The sequence below is a fragment of the Macrobrachium nipponense genome, chromosome 35 (assembly GCF_015104395.2).
Source record: "Macrobrachium nipponense isolate FS-2020 chromosome 35, ASM1510439v2, whole genome shotgun sequence".
Lineage (NCBI taxonomy): Eukaryota > Metazoa > Arthropoda > Malacostraca > Decapoda > Palaemonidae > Macrobrachium > Macrobrachium nipponense.
In genome coordinates this window covers 42,325,508-42,351,069 of record NC_061096.1, presented here as the reverse complement: position 1 = coordinate 42,351,069, position 25,562 = coordinate 42,325,508, and the positions used below count along the sequence as shown (strand labels likewise).

At 36.0% G+C, this 25,562-nt stretch overlaps 1 protein-coding gene across 1 annotated transcript in view; it reads right to left on the bottom strand.

Annotated features, from left to right (window-relative positions):
• Positions 1-25,562, bottom strand: part of LOC135208325 (cysteine-rich motor neuron 1 protein-like) — a 452,497-nt gene that overhangs the window by 399,089 nt on the left and 27,846 nt on the right. The window contains exon 2 of the mRNA XM_064240428.1: positions 23,859-24,331. Coding sequence (XP_064096498.1) covers positions 23,859-24,006 — 148 coding nt within the window. The 5' untranslated portion in view covers positions 24,007-24,331. The remainder of the gene's footprint in view (positions 1-23,858; positions 24,332-25,562) is intronic.

Sequence of the window (25,562 nt, the reverse complement as noted above, 5' to 3'; positions counted from 1 at the left end):
ACACACACACACACATATGTGTGTGTGTGTGTGTGTGGTGTGTGTGTATATATATATATATATATATATATATATATATATATATATATATATATAGTGCAATACGATGGATCATATTATTATGAGTGTGAGTGAGAGAAGTGGTGAAGTGTGAAAAATATGGAGATACTGAGATATTATTTATATAACGAAGAATGGCTCATAGTATCTGTAGAGTATTCGGTCACGTGGAAAGAATTGACGATGATAGGTTGGGTGAAAAATATAATCTACAAGAGTTAAGAAGAGTTGAAAGGTGAGGAAGATGTCTCGGAAAGGAAGTCTTTTAATATCCAGAGAGAGAGAGAGAGAGAGAGAGAGAGAGAGAGAGAGAGAGAGAGGAGAGAGCTATTCTTTAATAGGGAGAAATAAGCACACTTAAGAGACACTTGGGGAAGAATCGAACACTTCATTAACGTCATTGAATTTCAAAGCAGGACTCGAACAGTTTCATCATCTAAGCCCTAACATCACTGGACAAAACCTGCCGTCGGCAGTAAATAAATAAATAAATTATACACGGTCTTATACACCAGTACATTTATTTACCGTGAGCGTTAATAAATTAGGTACTGTCTTATACACCCACACATTTATTTATCGTGAGAGTTAACAAACTATACACGGTCTTATGGAACTATACAAAGAGGAACAAATAAGCCTATATTATGGAGTGGTGTTAAAATATCAACCTAGACAACAAAACTAATTACCCAACTAAGTTTAATTCGTGTTATTTAAATAAGAAATAAATAAATAATATTATATTATGCAGATTCTTCTAATATGCTTCCCCGTCACATAAACAATAAAGGCAGGTTGTAAGATTCTAAAACTGACAAGTCAACAAACAAGCACAAGTTATTCGGCAACTTCATGAAGAGAAAGAACGGGATTGAATTATTTACTCTTTAATACAAACGTAAAACCCAACATCATTATTCATCTGGCTTAACCAAGCCATGAGCCACGCCTTCTATAAACAGCATATATACAGACACATATTAATTTAATAACTTAATTTAATTGCTGTTAGGTTCAGTTTTCACCTTTTATTCCTCTCCATTCTCCTATGCTCGTACTTTATCATATTTCCCTTTGACTTTTTCCACAGATTTCATACTGCCACTCTTTCCTGGTTATCACCCGGACCTTCGCCCCAAACTAACATTTACCTCATTGTAAACAAAACAGGTCTGACAGCCATGTTGACTCGCTGTGGTCACTATGCCAGTGCAATTCAATGCGCATTCTCTCTCTCTCTCTCTCTCTCTCTCTCTCTCTCTCTCGTCTGAATTCCTGAAATACCAACTGAAAGAAAAGAAATGCTTATCTTTCGTCCCTCAAATAATTTATATTTTAGCCTCCTCCTATATATTCTTTCCTCGCCAAAAATCCTTACACTATTCCATCCTGGCAAGTAAAATAAATTAATCAATTAATTAATGAAAAATATAATAATAATAATCTCTTAAATGATCTGACACAATAACTAACACGACACAGGACACTTGAAAATGTTCATTACAGCCTCTCATAAAAGTATGTTTCGAAATACGCAATGCCGCTATGAATGATAATCACAATCACATGACTGCCCATATATCTTTTCCAAAGTGCACGTGTTTTTTTTTTTTTTTTTTTTTTTTCACCATACATGCACAAACATTCACTTATAAAAAAGGGGCTTTAATTTCAACAATCCCTTAATTTAATCCTATAGGTATAATAGATGAAATAACATCCGTTCAAAGGGCCGCCTGGTATTTGCAGTTTTATATATATCTATATATTATATATAATAATAAATAATCTTTAGCCAATCTGAAGGTGGCCAATGGCAAGCTTTCATTACCATTCGGAAACTTCGAAGTAAAGTAACTGCAAGTTACACTACAACATAAGCAATAAGACCAGGTTACAACAACAACATTAATAATAAATACCTAAATGAAGATCGATCTCCTAAAACAAAACAGCAAATGATAGCATGAGCAACTAAACACGAGCAATGTAAGTGAGAGAGAGAGAGAGATACTGGGGGAGTAAGGTTTAGGGTGGGGGGAGGGAGGGAGGAGGAAGAAAAGCGTTGTTTCTCGACCCCTACTCCTCCCTCCTTCCAACCCACTCCTCCACCCACGACCCCAACCCCCATCTAAAAAGGAACAATCGCCTCTCTTCACCTGACGGCATCAATGCCTCAGACATCCCTGACCTTGGCGCCAACCTACGACTCAACGGTCGCTACGTCCCTCCCACATTGTTTCGTCCGAATGGGAGTCGTCCCTCGAAGTAATCCTCCACTCCTGACCGATAACCAACGCAAGCGAGCGATTCATTTCGGAGCGGTTCATTCCAGGGCCCGGATAATTCTCTTACCGCGCATCTTGGCATAATAAAACGGAGCTAAAAAGAGCTCAGAGAGAGAGAGAGAGAGAGAGAGAGAGAGAGAGAGAGCTGTCAATAGCTTAGACATAAATGTACTTGAAAGACAATAACTATAGGCAATTAAGCATACACATACACAAAGAACCTTCTTACGTAACTTAACTATCACCCCCTTTTCTATATTATGCGTGTAAATTATGTTTTGGCGTTTAGTATCAACAGCAACATTACATATTTATTTCATCATACATTCTCCCGGTTATTAAGTATAAAACCCTCTACGACGCTCAGATGCAAATCTCAAGCAAGTTGAAATACTCTAAATTACGAATATTCCGTCGAATGAAAGAAAACGGGAACGAGATTTTAAACAAACCAACGACTTTTAAGTTAGCACACGTACCCGAGAAAGAAAAACAGCACCAAAAAAGTTAAACCACTCTGGGGGAAATCCGCCCAAAAATAGAACGATAAAACGAGCGCAATAACGAAGCCTTGCAATCCCACATAACAACAACAGGAGGAGGAACTCAAATGCAAACATACCGAAGTCATCAACAGCAAGCTGCCTCGTAGTCCCATTGAGTCATAACCGATTACATTCGTTGGAAAATGATACCCGATCACCTATCCATCCATCACTCCACGACAGGGCTCTCTCTCTCTCTCTCTCTCTCTCTCTCTCTCTCTCTCTCTCTCCACTATAAGTGGGAAATCATGAGGTTACACTTGGATAAGGATATAAGGGTGGTTTTGAAGAACGAGATTTCCAAATAAAGCAGACTTCTGACGAAAAATAAAATGAATATCTAAGCTTTATTATTATTATATTATTATTATTATTATTATTCAAAATGGCTAGATATTAATTATTATTACTATATTATTATACAACATGACCAGATATACATTATTATTATTATTATTATTATTATTATTTTTTTTTTTTTTTTTTTTTTTTTTTTTTTTTTTTTTTTTTTTTTTTTTTGCTCTATCACAGTCCTCCAATTCGACTGGGTGGTATTTATAGTGTGGGGTTCCGGGTTGCATCCTGCCTCCTTAGGAGTCCATCACTTTTCTTACTATGTGTGCCGTTTCTAGGATCACACTCTTCTGCATGAGACCTGGAGCTACTTCAGCCTCTAGTTTTTCTAGATTCCTTTTCAGGGATCTTGGGATCGTGCCTAGTGCTCCTATGATTATGGGTACGATTTCCACTGGCATATCCATATCCTTCTTATTTCTATTTTCAGATCTTGATACTTATCCATTTTTTTCCCTCTCTTTCTCTTCAACTCTGGTGTCCATGGTATTGCGACATCAATGAGTGATACTTTCTTCTTGACTTTGTCAATCAACGTCACGTTCTGGTCTATTTGCACGTATCACCCTATCCGTTCTGATACCATAGTCCCAGAGGATCTTTGCCTGATCGTTTTCTATCACTCCCTCAGGTATGTGCTCGTACCACTTATTACTGCAAGGTAGCTGATGTTTCTTGCACAGGCTCCAGTGGAGGGCTTTTGCCACTGAATCATGCCTCTTTTTGTACTGGTTCTGTGCAAAGTGCCGGGCATTCACTTGCTATGTGGTTTATGGTTTCATTTTTCGTATTGCACTTCCTACATATGGGAGAGATGTTATTTCCGTCTATCGTACTTTGAACATATCTGGTTCTTAGGGCCTGATCTTGTGCCGCTGTTATCATTCCTTCAGTTTCCTTCTTTAGCTCTCCCCTCTGTAGCCATTGCCAATTGTCATCGCTGGCTAGTTCTTTAGTCTGTCTCATGTATTGTCCGTGCATTGGCTTGTTGTGCCAGTCCTCTGTTCTTTCTGTCTTTCTCCTGTCTCCTGTATATTTCTGGGTCTTCGTCTACTTTTATTAGTCCTTCTTCCCATGCACTCTTTAGCCACTCGTCTTCACTGGTTTTCAGATATTGCCCCAGTGCTCTGTTTTCAATGTTTGACACAGTCCTCTATACTTAGTAGTCCTCTCCCTCCTTCCTTTCGTGTTATGTATAGTCTGTCCGTATTTGGCTCTTGGGTGTAGTGCCTTGTGTATTGTCATTTGTTTCCTGGTTTTCTGATCTATGCTGCGGAGTTCTGCCTTCGTCCATTCCACTATTTCCTGCGCTGTATCTGATTACTGGCACTGCCCATGTGTTTATGGCTTTTATCATATTTCCGGCGTTGAGTTTTGACTTGAGTATCGCCTTGAGTCTCTGCATATATTCTTTCCTGATCGTGTCCTTCATCTCTTGGTGTTTTATATCTCCTCCTTCCATTATTCCCAAGTATTTGTATCCTGTCTCATCTATGTGTTTGATGTTGCTCCCATCTGGTAGCTTTATCCCTTCAGTTTCTCGTTACTTTGCCTTTTTGTATGTTGACTAAGGCGCATTTTTCTATTCCAAACTCCATTCTGATGTCCCCAGATACAATCCTTACAGTCTGGATTAGGGTATCTATTTCCTTGATGCTCTTACCATACAGCTTGATGTCGTCCATGAACATCAGATGGGTTGATTTTGTTGCCTCTTTTCTTGAGTTCGGTACCCGGCATCCATCTTCTGTAGTACTTTTGTCATGGGAATCATGGCTACTACGAAGAGTAGTGGGGACAGTGAGTCGCCCTGGAAGATCCCTCTCCTGATATTAACCTCTGCTAGTCTTATTCCAGAGCTTGTAAGTATTGTATTCCAGTTGCACATTGTATTTTTGAGGAAGCTGATGGTATTTTCCTCTGCCCCATATATTTCAGGCATTCTATTAGCCATGTGTGTGGTATCATGTCGAAGGCTTTCTTATAGTCTATCCATGCCATGCTTAGGTTGGTTTTCCTTCTCCTACTGTTCTTTTCATTACCATTTTGTCTATCAGGAGCTGGTCTTTTTGTGTGCCCCTACACTTCCTTCTGCAGCCTTTCTGTTGGTAGGGGATGGTGTTTGTCTCCTCTAGGTAGTTGTATAGCCTTTCACTGATGATACCTGTTAGTAACTTCCACATTATTGGTAGGCAGGTGATAGCCTGTAGTTACTGGCTATATTTCCCTTACTCTTGTTCTTTTTGTACTAAGGATGTTCTTCCTGTGGTCATCCATTTGGGTGCTTGGTGATTTGAGATACAATGCTGAGTTGTTCTGCTATTCGTGGGTGTAGGGCCTTGAAGTTTTTGAGCCAGTATCCATGGACTTCATCGGGACCTGGGGTTTTCCAGTTTGGTATTTTCTTTAGTTGGTGTCTGACTGTGTCTGTCGTGATCTCCGTGAATCTTTGTTTTATTCTCCCTGTTTCTTCTTCCTTGACTTCCTGGAGCCATGTTGCATGTTTGTTGTGTGATACGGATTGCTCCATATGTTTTCCCAGAGTCTCTTACTTGGTTCGGCTTCAGGAATTTCGGGTGGTGTCTTCCCCTCTTAGTTGGCTGTATAGTCTTTTCTGGTTGTTCGAATAGTTTGTTCTGTTGGATCCCTTATTCCTGTTCATGTACCGTTTGGATCTTGTGTGCTTTGGCCTTAAGCCTCTGTATTACATCTTCTATTGTGTTGTTTAGTCCCCTCTCTTGTACTTTGTATTTCTCGTTGAGTTCCTCCCTGGTTTTCTTGCTTCTTAGCCTTTTTTCTGCCATCTCTTTCAGTTTACTCAAGTCAGGATCTCATCACCATGATTTGCTTTTCCAGCGCCTTTTCCAAGGAGGTTTGCTGTTTTGGTTTCTGTTGGGTTGGTTGTGACGGTGGTGTTGATGTTCGAATCCCCACCCATCAGTTCTGCTACTAATCTTGCTCCTGCATATGTCAAGTTATTTGTTTCTGTGATATTGGTGGTGTGTATTAGGCCCATTATTTCATTGACCTCACTTGTTTTCTCCTTAATTTCTTGGTGTTGGTAGGCTTTCATGGAGGGGATCTTTTTGTTCTCTCTGTATCTGGCTCCATCCATTGTCTAATTTTTTCTACCCATTCCGTCCTCTCTGTTACTTCGTCGGTGTTTCTTCGTGTGTCGTTGTTTGATACTTCATCCTCCCTGTCGTCTTCTGTGGCATCGTCTCTCAGTTCGTCTTCGTGTAATTCGTTGTCGTGTGACATTTCCCTTTCCAGTTCTTCTCTTTCTGTTGGGGAGAGCCAGTTCTTTTTCTTATGTTCCTTACTTGGTCTGCCAGCCTCTGCTCTGTTTGGGGGGTGTTATTCCTCTCATTCCAGATGTTGATCAATCTTCTTCTATATCCTCTCTCCGTCGGGTTGCTTCTGATGTAGCATCTCCATATTTTCCTTATATTTTTCTTCTCTAGTCCATTTCTTCCTTTTTGCCTCTGTAGCTCCAATCTCAGGCTGTTGATTATTGTCGTTGTGTGATCAGTTGCTGGATGACGACCTCCAAGTACCTGACCGTCTTCCCTTCAATTGGGTTGAATACCTGGTTGCCGGACGAAGCTCCTCTGTTGCCAGAGGTTCCATTTACGTCGTTGTCGTTTTATTCGTTCATTTCTTTCCATCATTGCTGAGTTTTGCTATTTAACCCATAGCTGGACCCTACCCCATCAGGGATAAGTACTCATTTACAGCTGGAGTAGACTGAGGAAATTATGGTAAAGATCCTTTCCCAAGGAATCAACGCCGAGGAGAGCGGTCACCCATCCAACGACTGACCAGCCCCAATGTTGCTTAACTTGACTTAAGTCTATTGAAGACCTAACCAACTCCTCCACGGCGCCACACATTATTATTATTATTATTATTATTATTATTATTATTATTATTATTATTATTATTACTATTATTATTCAAAATGATCAAATATTATAAACTACTACCACCACTATTATTATTATTATTATTATTATTATTATTATTATTATTATTATTATTCGAAATAACGAGACATTCACGAGGATATACGGAAACTGCAATTACTATGCTGAAGCCTAGAACTTACAAAACTGCCCCCTCTCTCTCTCTCTCTCTCTCTCGTAGTAGCCATCTTGCTTGGTGAGACGTACCCGCGTGAAGTCAGATTAATCAACAGATATCACAAGTTTAACATACGACTAGAATTTGAGAAATATCTAGAAGTGTTCGCGAACTATCGGTGATAAGATTAGTGTGAAAATAGTAGGATAAAGCGTCTTCTAAGTTAGTTTAACAAGTGTAATACTGAAATCAGAACAAGATGGCAGTAAGTTCCAACTGCGGGAAGAGGTGGCGTAATTTAGCTTGCTTGGCGGATTCGCAATACGATGAGGTAGCAGGAAGGGAACTGGCATTTCTCATCTATGAAATCAGCAACAGTCCTAACCAAAAAGATACAAAAGCATTCATAGATATATTAGAAGGATATAATCCTTCAAACTGGAACAAATCTAATGAAAACATCTTGAAAATAATTGAAGAAGTTCCAAATAAATCCAAGTGGTCAAGAGACTCATAAAGAAAATATACATAAACCAACATATTCCGACAAAGAAAATGAATAAGGCGAATCTTGTGAATATCCTAATTGAATGCATTAGGAAAAAACAAAGAATGCCAAAACCATGCAAACTGTGTAAGGTTTGGATATAGCATAGTCAATCCACAAAACCTAATCAGAAAATGTGCTGCATGCAACATTCCGACCCATCCACAGTGTGCTGAGGTAATGCAAGATTTGAGAAAAGATACAAGAATTTTTTGTTCAACATGTCTATCATGGATAGACAATGTTATTAAATCAAGATTGAATGTACAAATAGTTGAGGATGAAGAAGAAGAAGGAAGAAGAAGAAAGAAGAAGAAGAAGAGGAAAACGGAAGAGAAGTAAACAAAAATGAAATGACAGAAAAAAATAAGGAAAACAAAGAACAAGATAAAAGTATGGATGCAGAGATACTCATTGATACTACATATGAGGCAATAAAGCAGCATACCTACGAAGAAATAAATTACGATATGACAACAGAAAAGCAAATCCCGAAGAGGCTCTACCCAGATCTACACAATGACGGGAAAGAGGAAAAAATAGACAAGAAAGACAAAATCTGCAACCTTTTGAAAAGAGGGAATTGCAGATTTGGAGAAAGATGTTACTACAAACATCCTAAGGTATGTCAAAACTATGAAATATACGGTAAATGTGCATACTTAGATGGCTATGGGGATGATTGCAGAGATCTGCATCCAAAAATATGTAAAAACCTAAAAGAAGGAAAAGGATGTAAGTTCGACAAAAAATGCAAATATATGCACCCTGCAGCCATGAATCATAATCAAATAAATAACCAACCAAGTAATAAAATCCAAAATAAGAAAGAAACAAATAGAGAGAAATCAAGAATATCAGGTAAAAGAGAAAAGCAAACCACCAATGAGATATGCAGAGGTGTCAGCAAAAAATTTCAAAGCATCAGCTCCGAAATTCTACTCAAGAGATAATAACTGTATTTATTATGCAAGAGGATATTGCAGAACGAGAAATTGCAGATTCAGACACAAAATGAATAATTATGATGAAGGAAGATCAAATATTATGGAAAAGTTGGATTTTTTAATGTCAGAATTTCTGGAAATGAAAAAAAGAACAACATACCAGAACAGAAAGAGACATGGGAAAATCCTTATTACTACCAATATTAAATGAAGGAGAAAACACGCAAACCATCATAGTGATGAATGCGCAGGGTTTAGTTACGAGTAACTCAAAAAGAAAAATAGAGTACTTAGAAGAACTAACCCAAAATGAAAAGAAAATAGATATAATGAATATAAGTGAAACTGGTATTCCCAAGAGACTGGGAATGATGATCAAATAAAGGGTTCCAAACTTATAGATCAGATAGAAAAAATAGGAATCAAGGGGGAACCGCAATATATGGGAAAGACAAAAAACAAGGAAAAATATATGAGAAATATAGTAACTCAGAATGTGAACTAATAGCGATAGAATTTGAATCTGAAAAACTGATGAACATAGTAATATATAGACCTCCTAATACTAAAGAGTTTGACTTAATAATTGAAAAATTGGATGATATATGTAGAAATCACAAGGACTGGACTATTCTCCTATCTGGTGACTTCAACTTTCCTTTCGTAGAATGGAAAGAACGAATAGGAGACTGTGGTTGTACTTATACATATAAAAAAGAGAGTAATAGTAGTGCAGAAGATAAGAGGCAATTTGAAAAGCTATTAGATATGCTACTAGAATACAAACATTCAACAAATAAATCACCTGCCAACAAGAAAGGAAAATACTTTAGACCTAGTATTTGTGAACGAGATGAATTATGTTAAAGAAATAATAGTTTATAATGCGAGTATTTCAGATCATAATGTCATAGAATTAACAGTTCATTCCAAAGCAAGTGAAAATAGAGATAAGCAAGAAATGAAAAAGTGGGAAGGATATGGAAAATACAACTTCTACAGTAAAAATATAAAATGGTCAGAAATTAATGAAGAATTAAACAAAGATTGGGATAACATTTTCGTAAGTGATGACATAAGGGTAAATACGGAGATATTATATAAAATATTGGAGAAAATAGTGGATAAATATATACCGAAGAAGAAAAGTAAACATCATTCATGCATACCAAGAGACAGAAGGATCTTGTTCCAGAAAATCAGAAAGTGGAAAAAAGGTCTTGCAAAAGAAAAAAATGCATGGAAAGTTATAGAACTAAAAAGTAAGATAGAAAAATGCAGAACAAAAGATTATACAATCAAAAGAAAATGAAAAACGGGACTTGGAAGAAAAAACCCTATTAAATATCAAGCAAAACCCCAAACTATTATACTCATATGCGAAGAAGATGAATAAAAGAAGAATAGAAATAGGCCCTCTGAGAATTGAAGGGAGATTAACGAATGAAAAAAAGGAAATTTGCAACATACTGGCGGACGATATAAGAGAGAATTCACCCCTAGAATAGATAATGAAGATAATGATATAGAAGTAAGGGACGAAAATAGTGAATATTTAGCTGACATAGAAATTAATGAAGCTGATATTGTGCAGGCAATTAATGAAATTAAAATTGGAGCTGCTGCAGGGCCGGATGGAGTCCCTGCTATTTTGTTAAAGAAAGTAGTTCATTCTATCGCAAAGCCACTTGCAATATTATTAAGACAAAGTGTAGATACAGGCAAGATTTATGATGAGCACAAATTAGCATATATCACCCCTACTTTCAAAAGTGGATCAAGACTAGAGGCAAGTAATTATAGGCCTGTGAGTCTAACATCACATATTATGAAAGTGTATGAAAGGGTAATGAAGAAAAATATTATGAAACATTTAATAAAAAAATAATTTGTTTAATATAGGACAACACGGTTTCGTACCCGGAAAAAGTACACAAACCCAACTGTTAGTCCACCGTGAGAACATATTCAAAAATATGAAAAGCGGAAATGAAACAGATGTGGTTTATCTAGACTTTGCAAAAGCTTTTGACAAAGTAGACCATAATATATTAGCAAAGAAAATTAGAAAACACAATATCGTAGATAAAGTAGGAAGATGGTTAAAAGAATTTTTACACAACAGAAAACAGATAGTTATTGCAAACGATGAGAAATCGGATGAAACCAAGGTAATATCCGGTGTGCCACAAGGTACGGTGCTAGCTGCAATATTGTTTGTTATTATGATTGAAGACATAGACAGTAATGTTAAGGATTCGGTAGTGAGTAGTTTCGCTGATGACACAAGAATAAGTAGAGAAATTACTTGTGATGAAGATAGGACGCTCTACAAAGAGACCTTAACAAAGTATATGATTGGGCAGAGGTAAATAGGATGGTATTTAACTCTGATAAATTTGAATCAATAAATTATGGAGACAGAGAAGGAAAGCTATATGCATATAGGGGACCTAATAATGAGACAATCACAAATAAGGAAGCAGTTAAAGACCTTGGTGTGATGATGAATAGGAACATGTTATGCAATGATCAAATAGCCATTCTGTTGGCAAAATGTAAAGCAAAAATGGGAATGTTGTTACGGCACTTCAAAACAAGAAAAGCTGAACACATGATTATGCTTTATAAAACATATGTTCGTAGTCCACTTGAATATTGCAATATGATATGGTACCCACACTATCAAAAGGATATTGCACAAATAGAGAGTGTACAAAGGTCTTACAGCTAGAATAGAAGAAGTTAAGGACCTAGACTACTGGGAAAGACTACAATCCTTAAAATTATATAGTCTAGAAAGGAGAAGAGAACGCTACATGATAATTCAGGCATGGAAACAGATAGAAGGAATAACAGAAAATATCATGGAACTAAAAATATCAGTAAGAGCAAGCAGAGGTAGATTAATAGTGCCCAAAACTATACCAGGAAAAATAAGGAAAGCACACAGAACATTAATCCACTACGCACCAGCATCGATAATGCAGCGTCTATTCAATGCGTTGCCAGCTCATCTGAAGAATATATCAGGAGTGAGCGTAGATGTGTTTAAGAATAAGCTCGACAAATATCTAAACTGCATCCCAGACCATCCAAGATTGGAAGATGCAAAATATACCGGAAGATGTACTAGCAACTCTCTGGTAGACATTAGAGGCGCCTCACACTGAGGGACCTGGGGCAACCCGAACGTAAGGTCTGTAAGGTAAGGTCTCTCTCTCTCTCTCCTCTCTCTCTCTCTCTCTTCTCTCTCTATCTCTCTCTCTCTCCATGCACTGGGCAAGAGCAGCAGCAGCAGCCTCCGCATTCCATCTTTCAGGTGGCATTAGTGTCAAATAACGTCATGATGACTGACCATTTGTGACGTAACCGATTCTCTCCAGGGCGGTTTTTGCATGGCGACACTGAAATCCCACCACGTGATGCTCTCTCTCTCTCTCTCTCTCTCTGCATGAAACGCAGTTTCGTTGAGGGCAAGGTTGTAATAGGAGGTTTCTCTCTCTCTCTCTCTCTCTCTCTCTCTCTCTCTCTCTCTCTCTCTGGGGAACAGGGAATAGTCTTGCTTTTCCACTGTCCTGATCTGCTTTCTCTGTCTATATATTTATATAGTATTATTTACATCTAATGAATACGGCGACAGAGGCCTATCTATAATACCGTGTATTATCATTTGTTTATTTTTTTTTTTTTTTAGTGTAAGGAACATTCTTGCTTTTCTACTGTCCTTATCTGATTTCGCTGTGTACATCCAAAATATCATTTGTGTATGTTAATACGTCGACATAGGGCAAAGTGGGCATGTCTCAAGTAAGAGGGCTTATCAACTTATTAACACCATATTTCAAGTCGATGAACCCTGTTTTTGTTTGTTTGTATGGTGTTTTTACGTTGCATGGAACCAGCGGTTATTCAGCAACGGGACCAACGGCTTTACGTGACTTCCGAACCACGTCGAGCGTGAACTTCTATCACCAGAAATACACGTCTCTCACCCCTCAATGGAATGCCAGAGAATCGAACTCGCGGGCACCGAGGTGGCAGGCCAAGACCATACCGATCACGCCACTGACCAATGGCCCCTGAGTGCTTGTTCCAAAAAAATAGGTTTAATTTTCTGATTAACAATAATAATAATAATAATAATAATAATAATAATAATAATAATAATAATAATAATAATGGTTAAAGTGTGACATACCAGTGTAAAACCAATTGCATTAATTACTAAGAGAAGTGAACAGGCCAATTAAAATTAAATAAAAACGATCTTTATTCCTCGTTCAAATAATTCCACAGCACTTCGTTTCAGAAGCAGATTTCGAGCAATAACTTATCAGTCTGATCTTTCCTCATGTACGTAACGGGAGAGTTGTTTATATGTATGTACGTATGCGACCTGAGTGCACACGCACTCAAATACACAGAAATACTCTATACAAGTATGTGACAGTGTAAATGTCAGTCACATGAACATCAATATTGTTTGGTACCTTTGCCACATATGGCCAATCCATTTTACAGAGGTTTACTGGTTATTGGTCTTTGTGGTTCTTCATCATCATCATCATCATAATAATAATAATAATAATAATGATAATAATAATAATAATAATAATAATAATAATAATAATAATAATAATAATAATAATAATAATAATAATATATAAGCACATTCCAAGCTAAGAATACAATACACATGTGTCATATGTGTCCTATCACTTTTGGTTTTTCGACGCAATAAGTAAAATTTAAAGCAATTATGTACATTTTTCCTGGTCTGTCTATCAAACATGGACAAACGATTGTTAACAACACACAGGTGCTTGAATTACCACTAAACAAAGGTGCATATTATTATTATTATTATTATTATTATTATTATAAATTAACAGAGACTAACAAGAGTTCAAAGCGCCGGATAACATCAATGTTTACACTTTCCGCGGTGACAAAATAATAATGATAATAATAATAATAATAAAAGAAACTGGTTTACGTCTTTGACAATCAAATTGAATGTACAAACAATTCCGCGAACATGAACAGGATATACCATTATTCCACATTTGTTATAAAACAAAACATATTTCCCCTTTGTGTAAAAACAAAAGATATATTGATCGGATACTAGCAAATCAACGCAGTTCCACGAAAGAATATATAAAAAAAATATAAAAAGTATTATGAAGGGGATTAAAATATATATAAATAATTCTAAATTTATTATGAAGGGAATTATTATATATATATATATATATATTATATATATATATATATATATATATATATATATATATATATATATATATATATATATATATATATATTTATTATTTCGAAGGGAATGGAAATATATATATATAAAATAATATAAAATTCCAATTTTTTTTTTCATAAAACTAAACATATTTCCCCTTTAAGTACAAAAAATATATAGAAGGTATATTGATCCATTACTAGCGATGCTTGAACTCCACATCAAAACATCGTACTTCCAAAAAATAAATGTATAAATAAATATAAAAAACAAATAATAACGATATAAAAAAGTATCACGAAAGGGATTAACGAACATAAAAAATGGACATCCAGCAAAAGGTAAAGTGGAATAAAAGAAGACAATTTTAAAAAGAGGAGAAAGGGGAACTACACGCAGATAAAATGTGTGAATTCGAGTTTTTTTTTATATAAATGTACCGTCTCGCTAGAGATATTAGCAATTGTGAAATAAAGATATAATAAAAATTATGCATTCTTCAAAATATATAATATTATGATGAAAATGAAAAAAAATACTCACAATAAGGGTGGAACGGAACAAAAATATGATAAAAAGGATTTACCAGTAAGATAAATTGGTAGGTGGGAGAATTAAATATACAAAGAAATACAAAGAGGGAAATAAGACAAGTCAGAAGATTTAAAAAATAAGGAAAAAGTATTTACCTAAAGTGAAATTGGAATGGAATGGTAAATAAAAGGAAAGACTGTCACCAGAATGAAAAAGACATTTTTAGAAGTTATAAAAAAAAAAGCCATTCTACATTAATTATGCAAAAAAATTATTACATAATTAACACACATGGAAATACCAAGCTATCAACATGAGAAAGTGGGATGAATGAGAATGAAAACTTTGAGAAAGTGTGATGAAAGAGAATCAAAATTTGTTTAAAAAGTCACAATTTAATATTTCATTTATAAAAATGCATTCAACCAAAAAGTAGAACGCACAGCAGAAAATCATAAGTAAAGGGAAAGTGAGGTAAAATTGAATAAAAAAAATTATGTAAAAAAAAAAAGTCCCCCATAGGGAAAGGGTGGATGAAAGAGAAAGAAAACTATGAAAAAGGATAAAGGTGAGAGAAGCAATGGTATGGAAGAGAATAAAAAATAATTTTTAAATACAAAGATGAGACAGAATTAACAATAAGAAATAATACATAGATGAACGAGATTTCGCAGCTATCGGAAATATATGTATAAGAATAAAGTGTTTCAAACTAATTTTACTTTATGTAAAAAAGCAACATTATTAAAATGGGAGATACCTTACGTTCGACAAGGTCTGAAACTATCAAAGAACGAATGGCATTATTATTATTATTATTATTATTATTATTATTATTATTATTATTATTATTATTATTATTATTAAAAAATCCACAATTATATATTAAAATATATTACTATGTAAAAAACAATATATAATTGTGGATTTTTAAAAAATTTGTTTTCACGAGACTGTGAATTTCTTAACATTATTATTATTATTATTATTATTATTATTATTATTATTATTAAAAATGGGCATCTATTCATATGGAATAAGTATTGAAAGCCAACAATTTACAAAATAAGCCTTTAAGGAGCAGATCGTCCTTGAGCGAAAAAGAGGAAACAAGACGCACGAAAATATCAAAAGACGTCAACACAAACTATGAAGAATCACTGAAATACACCAACAGACAGACATCCCATCTCCCCACCCGGAGGAGGGATTATCCTGCCAAAGCGCCCTCTCTCCTACGTGGATTCCGACGCGATTTGCAACAGTTATTGAAAGCAGAGATGTTAAGACCTGATGCAAAGTGCCAGATGACGTTACAATTGTACCCTGTTCTGTTTGCCGGGGCTCGCTGACCTGACCAGTATTAGTTTACATAGCATTAGGTGAGATACAGACTACAGGAATTTGTCTAGCTTGTGCTTAAATATGCGTACTAATTAATAATGATTGTAATGCAAAGGAATACATATAATTTAGACTAAAGGCCACGGGCTGGGACCTATGAGGTCATTCAGCGCTGAAATAGAAATCGAGACTAAACAGGTTTGCAAGGTGTAACAGTAGGAAAACCTCGCAGTTGCACAATGTTACAATTGTTGAAAGAGGGTGGAAAGTAAGATAGAAAAAAAAAGGATTATGAACAGAGGTACAGTGAAAGGAATGAAAGGGGTTGCAACTAGGGGCCCAAGGGACGCCGCAAAGAACCTCAAGTAATGCCTACAGTGCATCTTTTTAGGTGAACTGGCTTCACTACTCCCTCAGGGGGAAGACGACTACAACAATTACAAGCAAAGAAAAGAGAACCACGAACAAGCTCCCCTGGATTAGGGTCAAGTGTAAGTTGGGGTAGAGGGCATCTTTCTACTTCAGGTATTAGGATTGTGGCAGAACAGAAAAGAATCAAAATTTCTAGTCCTCATTGGTGTGCCTGTAACTTCAGCAGAACCAAGCCAACTTTCGTACCTACACTGGCTATAATTTTCCTGTACTGCTTCCAGTGTGGTAAAACCTGGAAATATACTTCTTGTAAAGTCACATGAAACTTCCTCATATCCTGTTTGTTTGTTCGTTTGTTCGTATGATCTTTTTACGTTGCAACTTGCATGGAACCAGTGGTTATTCAGCAACGGGACCAACAGCTTTACGTGACTTCCGAACCACGTCCAGAGTGAACTTCTATCACCAGAAATACACATGGAATAACCGAGAATCGAACTCGCTGCCACCGAGGTGGCACGCCAACACCATACCGACCACGCCACTGAGGCGCGCCGCACATCCTGTTACTCGTAGTTAAATTGGTCGCCTGGACAGTACTGATGAACAATTATCACAGTAATTAATCTAATTAACGTCACTTATTGCGTGAACAAGGCATCAATATCGTTTTCAAATGATTCTCAGAATCAATGCCGACTGTTGACAACAAAATTCTTTATGATTTTTTCAATCTGAGTCGCTCATTTCAGATCGTTAATGGTGATGATTCCGAGGTCTTTGACTTGAAAGCGTTCGCAAGATATCTGTTCAAAATTCTGTGAATTCCTCCTAAGAGCTTAAACGATGTTTCCTTGAAAAGATCCGGTCTTCCTCTGCGCCAGGTGAGAAACTGAATTACCTAGCTTATTGTTTGTTTGTTTGTTAGGTGTTTTTAAGTTGCATGGAACCAGTGGGTATTCAGCAACGGGAACAACGGTTTTACGTGACTTCCGAACCACGTCGAGAGTGAACTTCTATCACCAGAACCTAGCTTATTGGAAAACAGCTATGAAGTACTCGACCAGGGTGGCGCTGACCTAAAGCGTTAGATTTAAAAAGAAATAATGGATCTTTTCAAGATATTACCTTTATGATATTTACATTCTTTTGTTGATGCTTTTACGGTAATCCCCAACGGGCTTGTACTAAACACGCCGCGAAGGTGGATACGTACCGGGTTTTAAAACCCGTGATGGTCACTGTCGGGGAAAGATCTGAAATAATATAACCAGCTTCCTAAGGGGTTTACGAAGCCAATCCGCTTTTCTCTGAGGCTTATGTCGCGGCAAAAAGTGATCAACTTTATCGAGAGCCTTAGCGAAGTCAAGCTAGACAGAAGACTACACGTCTGTACCCGATTCTGGAGAGAGAGAGAGAGAGAGAGAGAGAGAGAGAGAGAGAGAGAGAGAGAGAGAGAGAGAACTATCGAAAGCCTTAGCGAATTTAAGCAAGAGAGCTAACCTTGCATTTCTGTACCTAATTAATATAAGTGAAGTCAAGAAAGATAGATTGCATCATGTTCCCAATTCTGTAGGAATGAGAGAGAGAGAGAGAGAGAGAGAGAGAGAGAGAGAGAGAGAGAGAATACAATCTACCAGACGACAACTATTTACAAAAATGAGAATTGAAACGTACAACTACAGAGTACATACAAACATACACATACAGGTGAAAAAAAGTATCAAAAACAAAAGGCAAATAGTACACATAGAAATAACGACTGCTACAAACCTACCTTCTCTCTCTCTCTCTCTCTCTTCTCTCTCTCTCTCTCTCTCTCTCTCTCTCTCATAAAAAAGAAACACGTGGCTAGGCGCCATGCCAAAAGCTTCACCTAATTCAACATGTAGCTCAAGGTTCTAATGAAAGAGAAAGCAGCGAGAATTCTGTATACACAAACAGACGAGAGTATGGCGGGCTATATAGTCTTTCGGTTTGTGTGGAAAAATATTCGGCTCTCTGGGTAGTCAGGTAGGTATTTCAAAGTAACGAACTGAGGTTTGTGTGTGTGTGTGTGTGTGTGTGTGTGTGTGAAAACACAAGTGGGCAAACACACACACTCACACTCGTAGGTAGATATATATATATATATATATAATAATAATTTATTATATATATAGATATATATATATATATATATATATATATTTATTAGTATAAATATATATATATATATATTATATTATATGTATATGTATATATTATATATATATTATATATATTATATATACATACACACACACACACACACACACACATATATATATATATATATATATATATATATATATATATATATATATATATATATATATAACACAAGCGATTGCCTATAAGGGTACGAGAAAGGACAAGCAATAGGATATTGAAGGAAAGGTGTAGAAGAGAGTAGACAATAGCATCTTTTAGTGGAAAAGGGACACCATACTCGAAGACGTCAGATCCAATAACCACCTCAAAAGAATAGGAAGAATATGGCGGAGGAGGAGGAGGAGGAAGGAGGAGGAGGAGAGGAGGAGGAGGAGGAGGAGGAGGAGTAGGAGGAGGTAGGAGGAGGAGGAGGAGGGTGGAAGATTTGGTACAAAGGCCTTTGAGTAAGGTGTAATCATATATATACACACACTCTCTCTCTCTCTCTCTCTCTCTCTCTCTCTCTCTCTCTCTCTCTCTCCGGATTAAGAAAGGATGGAAGGCGCAAGGGCGCAAATTCTCGTTGACACGAGACCATGGAAAGCGGAATGAGGAGAATTCTGGTACAAAAGGTTTGAGAGAGAGAGAGAGAGAGAGAGAGAGAGAGAGAGAGAGAGAGAGAGAGAGAGAGAGAGAGAGAGAGAGATTGCACTAGCAACGTCATGCACGAGAGATTACATTTTTGTGTCCAATTCTACAGACGAGAGAGAGAGAGATTCTGCAGCCCTTTGTTTTCGACGCAACTATTAACAACTCAAAGCCTGACACCGAACACGATAGAAAAAAAATTTCTCCCTTCAGTTTTGTGTACAAGAAAAATCCGCAAGATTTATTCCGAGTTAAAGACTAGATCAAGTGATATTAATGGGAATAAACTGGTCGATAAATTCCTTGACCGGACGTGGAACAACTGGAGAGAAATAGCAGAAAGCCATAAGATATTACGTACACGAACAATCTGTCTATACTGTTCATATAAACTTCCAGTATACTCATGAGGTATTTTTAAGCATTGGCTCTCAGAGGCTGGTATACATTAGAGTTAAAATTGAATTAAAAATAAATTCTGTTCGTGAATACAAATTTATCACGTTGGGAAATGGAAGAAGCTAAAATGTACAAAAGGTAGAGATCAAATACACAAACAAATATCGAGCATAAAGAAGCTATATATTCAGAAGGCACTGAACTTTAAATTTATTTTTCATATTACGAATATAACTGAAAAAGTTTCCACATAGGACCAGTAATACCTGAAAATGTTTCCACAAAGGTCCAGTAATACCTGAAAATGTTTCTACATAGGAACAGCAATACCTGAAAATGATTCCACCTAGGTCCAGTAATACCTGAAAATGTTACCACACAGGACCAAAGACTGAATTAAAATGTGCAACGAAAGCAATGGCCATTAAAAAAATTAAATCAGATAACGAGTACTGATAGAATGAAGCAAAACAAAAGGAAGTGCAGCCGATGTAGCTGTTACGCAACAAGACTGAAACTATCAAGAAGCTTGGGACTTTTCAGAATTTTGTTTCGAGACGTGATTGATGGATTGATGTTTCGAGACGTCAATATTGAGTAGGATGTGGTGGACGAAGAAGCAAAACAAGCACACCTATGTATTTCTTGTAACACTTCATTGTTTTTCATCCTTTTCAAATTTCAAATTTTATCTTTAAAAAAAACTCTCGGCTTCCAATCCTCTTTAAATGGTTTAAATATATCTTGGTTGCCAATCCTACTTAAAGTCTATCTTAAAAAGAAAATCACCTTTCTTGGTTTGCAATCCCCTTTAAATTCTATCTTAAAAAGAAAAACAACTCTAGGTTTTCAATCCTTTTTTTAATCCTGTCTTAAAAAGCTCATGACTTAATCCTCTTTAAATTCTATTTAAAATTCTTTGGCTTTTCAATTCTGTTTTACAACACAAATCTTGGCATCCAATCCTCTTTAAATTGTTTAAAAAAACTCTTGTATTTCAAGCTTCTTAAATTTCTATCCTTAAAAAAAAAAAAACTACTGGCTCTCAACCCTTTTAATGTAGATTCCTTCAGATGAAAACAACCAGAAGGGCATAAAATACGACTAACAACACAAACCAACGACCAATTTACCATAAGTATGCAGTTATGGGAACCAGATTAACAAAACACGTAGGCCTATGGATAGTCTGGACATAAACCCGTTCTACAGAACGCCAGACTGATGACAAACGAGGTCACCAAACTGATTAACACGATGACATCACGCGCAGGGCGAGGCCATTCACTCTAAGCCCTAAAGTAAATATTAATTGACGATATGACGTTTGTCAACAGACGAGAAGTGTTTTGAAAACAAATCTCCCCGATGATTCTCAATTTATTGATAAGGATAAATGGCAGTTATACAATGATTTTTCTAATGAGTTCTTTTCTTTTTTTACTTTTGTTTGTTCAAGGACAAAGGCATGATATTACGTTTCCTAATAATAATAATTAATAATAATAATAATAATAATAATAATTAATAATAATAATAATAATAATATTTTGGAAGAAGACCCTCTTTTAAACAAATTCTGTTGAATAAAATCGCAGAATTCAGCGAATTAGTCTTATATATTATCTTTTCTTTTCTAGTTTTTCTTACTACCTCGCATTTTCTGGCTCAGCGATACCTCGCAATAATTGGCCAATATTCATGTTGGAATATACCACTTTCAGCATTATTCCCAAATATTATTCCAATATGAATATTGGCCAATTTTTGCGAAGTATCGCTGAGCCAGAAAAGCGAGTAGTAAGAAAAATAGAAAAGATAATATATAAGATTAATTCGCTGAATTCTGCTATTTTATTCGACAGAATAATAATAATAATAATAATAATAATAATAATAATAATAATAATAATAATATGAAGATGTGGGATTAAGGCAAGAAAACAATTGACTAAAACAAAGTGTTAACCAATCATTTATAAAAAAAAAAGTATACTAACAATCAGTTAAAACGTTTCAACCAATCACTGATGATATCAAGCCCTTGCAATCTTGTCCAAAAGGTAAACCAAACAATCAACAGTCAACACCAGCCCACTCTTTATTAGTAGTACGCTCCAATCACCTGTCAAAAAGTGTCAACCAATCATTAATCAAGGAGAGCTTCAACCAATCATTAACACAGGAGTTCCCACCCAACCAGAGGTAATCAGCCACTTGCGAAATAACCTAATAAATCACCTGTCAAAAATGGCCAACCAATCACTCATCACGAAAAGTTCACACCAATCACGTTCTAAATACTCTGAAAGATTCTTGCTAATCGGCAATCAATCAATGAGACAAGTTCACAAAACACTTATTAGTTATCAAACAAATTAGTATCAGTTAACCAAACACATCTGAATTCTATTGAACAACCATCAGTACACCAATCTCCATTAGCTTCAGTCTAGAGCAGACGCCTAATCAATATATCAACGAACCTAGTTATTTATCGATGAATCACTTCAAATACACCAACAAATTACTTTTCATATCAACCAATCCAGTCATTTACCGATTAATCCACTCTTTCAACCAACCGGCGCTCCAACATCTGAGGCGGAACAACGAAAACAACACGCCCAAGTTGAGTGTCGCACAGTCATGACCGCCCACCTACAAAACAACAAATTATCCGGCACATTAATTAATTTGTATCACAATGGGGCCAAAAACACATCATTAATCCGAGCCCGGGCGCATTCTCAAAACATCAAATTAGCACAACACGCAGCAGTTAAATGACAAATGGATACTACGCTAAACACGTCGATAGCCGGACACGTGTGTAGTTTGCATACCAAGAGGCAGCAATTATCTATAAACATAAATGTATGTATATATGTATGTTTATGTATATCACACTCACATATGTACATATATCCATAATTATATGTAGTACACACACAGATTTATATATATATAATAACATTACATTTGCATCTCCTCACCTGCGAAAACAGCAAAATCAACAACAACAAACACAACAGCAACAGCAGCAGCAACAGCAACTCACACCCCTCCTCGCCCCTCCCCAACCCCGACCTCCCCTCCCTACCCCACCTCCCAAATATGTTGTTCGTAAAAATCTATTGTTGTGTCCATGGGGGAAAATATTGCCCAAATATTGCGCGACGGGAACTATCACCGCCGCCACTATATTTGGATGGGCAGCCATCACGGACGGAGTGAAATAGCAGCTACGTTGACAACCTAAAAATTATTCTGTCCTCCCCTTCGTTTTTATTATTCGCGGTCGAGGGTCATACGAGGGAAGGGGAAACAGGGGGGGGGTATAGAGAAGCACAGTGAGTAGCAGTTGCTTTGGTAATAGACAACGGTGGGGGTGGGGTGGGGGGGGGGTGGGGGGGGGGGGAGGGGCGGGTTGGGGCGGGAATGGGCTCCCAAATGGCATTCGCTGTTTATTTAGCAAAATACTCCCAGCGCTTTGCAACAATTTCCTAATGCACTTTTGGTTTCCTGTCGAACTTCCTCTCTTTCCCCCTGACCTAAAAACTCCCCCTTTTCTCCCCGCCCCCTCCTCCTCTCCAGAAAAAAAGACAACATCCAATTCTACTCTGCAAAAAAAAAAAAAAAAAAAAAGTAAAAGTATAAATCAGCAAACAAATAAAAGTGAAGAAAATTCACCATTCCATTTTTTTTTTTTTTTTTTTTTAATATCAGGAGTTTCCCGTTTGGACATGCGGACGTCGAATGTTACCCAATGAAAACCTGATTTTATTACATTGAGTTTTTTCCGGCTCTCTCTCTCTCTCTCTCTCTGCTGGAATCTCGTCTCTCTAAAACTGAGAATTGTTTATGATATTAAATGATGTCAATGAACATTAAGTTTCAAGGCTGATTCGTATGTATAAATGATGTCATGATCCAAAATAGTTTCTATATGATAGATATATATATATATATATATATATATCCTATATATATATATATATATATATATATATATATATATATATATATATAATACATACATACACACACACTAACACACACATATATATACGTATACGTAATTAATTACCAAGGAAAAATTTAACACCAGTGATAATTTTCACCGTCATTATCATCACATCATAACCACAACATCACAAGACCTCACAATAAACAACAACAACACTAATATAAGCAACAACAATACACCTCAAAAAGTTCTCAAACAAACAAACACTCCCCCCCCCCCCAACACACACACACACAGCGCACAAAACGGGGCATCTCAAGCTGGTGACCTACCTTTGTGAGAGATCGGGGCATCGGGCGCTTCGGTCTTGATCTCGAGCGTGGGCTGGGTGCTGCTGCAGCCGCCCATGACAGCCGCCAGGGACAGCAACAACGCAGCCAACATGACCCCGCCCACGCCCGCGTTCGACACCACACCCATCCCGGTGGTACTGAGCCGACGGATGGGCGGTGGAGTTATTCTAAATTACAAGGAAGTTTGATGCAAGTACGATACGACTCGTAATAAGGATCGTATGTTATTCAAAAAACCACAAAACACAAACTTATGAGTTTTGTAAATTGTTATTCTCACACAACTGAAATTTAGTCGTCTATTTTTTTTTCTATTTCACACTTTTATGATTTTTTCTTTTATTTTTCCTATTTATTTTTTTCAAGACACTCTTGTACACACTGAAACTGGCACAGATCTATTATTTTTTTTCTGCTTTTGTTAATTTATATAGTCAGTTTCGATATCATTCCTGTGGGGAGGAAACTCAACATATAAGTTTGACAATAAAGTTTTTTTTAAATCAGAACAACACTCATGTACACAAGTTTGGTAGAAATCATGTTTGCACGTATGCACGTACAAATCTACAAGTAGGTTTTATAAAAGTATAAATATAAATATATATATATATATATATATATATATATATATATATATATTATATATATATATATATATATATATATATATATATATAGTCATATATATATATAGTATATATATATACTATATATATATATATATATATATATATATAATATATATATATAATAAAAATAATATATAATAAAAGGAGACCATAAAAACGCCAAAATGTAAAAAGTAAATACTATATTTCAGAGATCAAACTCTCTCTCTTCAGGTAGGGGATTGAAATATAGTATTACTTTCTGCATTTTGGCGTTTTTATGGGCTCTGTTTTATTAGATGGAATTGTTTTCAACAGATCATATTTCACAGTCATATAGTATATGTATATATATATATATATATATATATATATATATATATATATATATATATATATATACACATACACACAGATATATATATAATATATATATATATATATATATATATATATATATATATATATATATGATATACCGACTTTACAAGGCTAACGACACATAGCTATTTACATGAAAATCTTTCAGTAATGTATGGAAAAAAAAATTCGATTCACAAACAAGATACAAATGAGAGAATTAAAAAACTTATGCAAATTCATTGTACTTCATATCAAGAAAAAAAACATACAAACGAGATCATTTTAAAAATCGTGTAAATTCAGCATATTCATATCACTAAAAATGCATGAAAAAAGAGCATAACAAAAAACTTGTGTAAATTCAAATATATTTCATCTCACGTAATACGATGCAAACGAATGAAGTAATAATAATAATAAAAAAAGCTTGGATGTAAAGCCAATATGTTTCATATCATAAAGAGATACAAACAAGAATATGTAGAAGATGAAGAAGAAAAAACATGCGTAAATTCAATATATTTCACAAGAGAAGCAATTTCTTGCTCAGCAAACACAAGCACCCAAGCATCCTTTAGTTAAGAACAAATACGCGACATTAATACCAACAGCTTGTGTGTGTGGGGCGGGGGGGGGGGGGGGGGGGTGGGGGGGACGGGGGGGGGGGGGGGGGGGGGGGGGCGTGAAACACAAGTCACCTTTAATATGA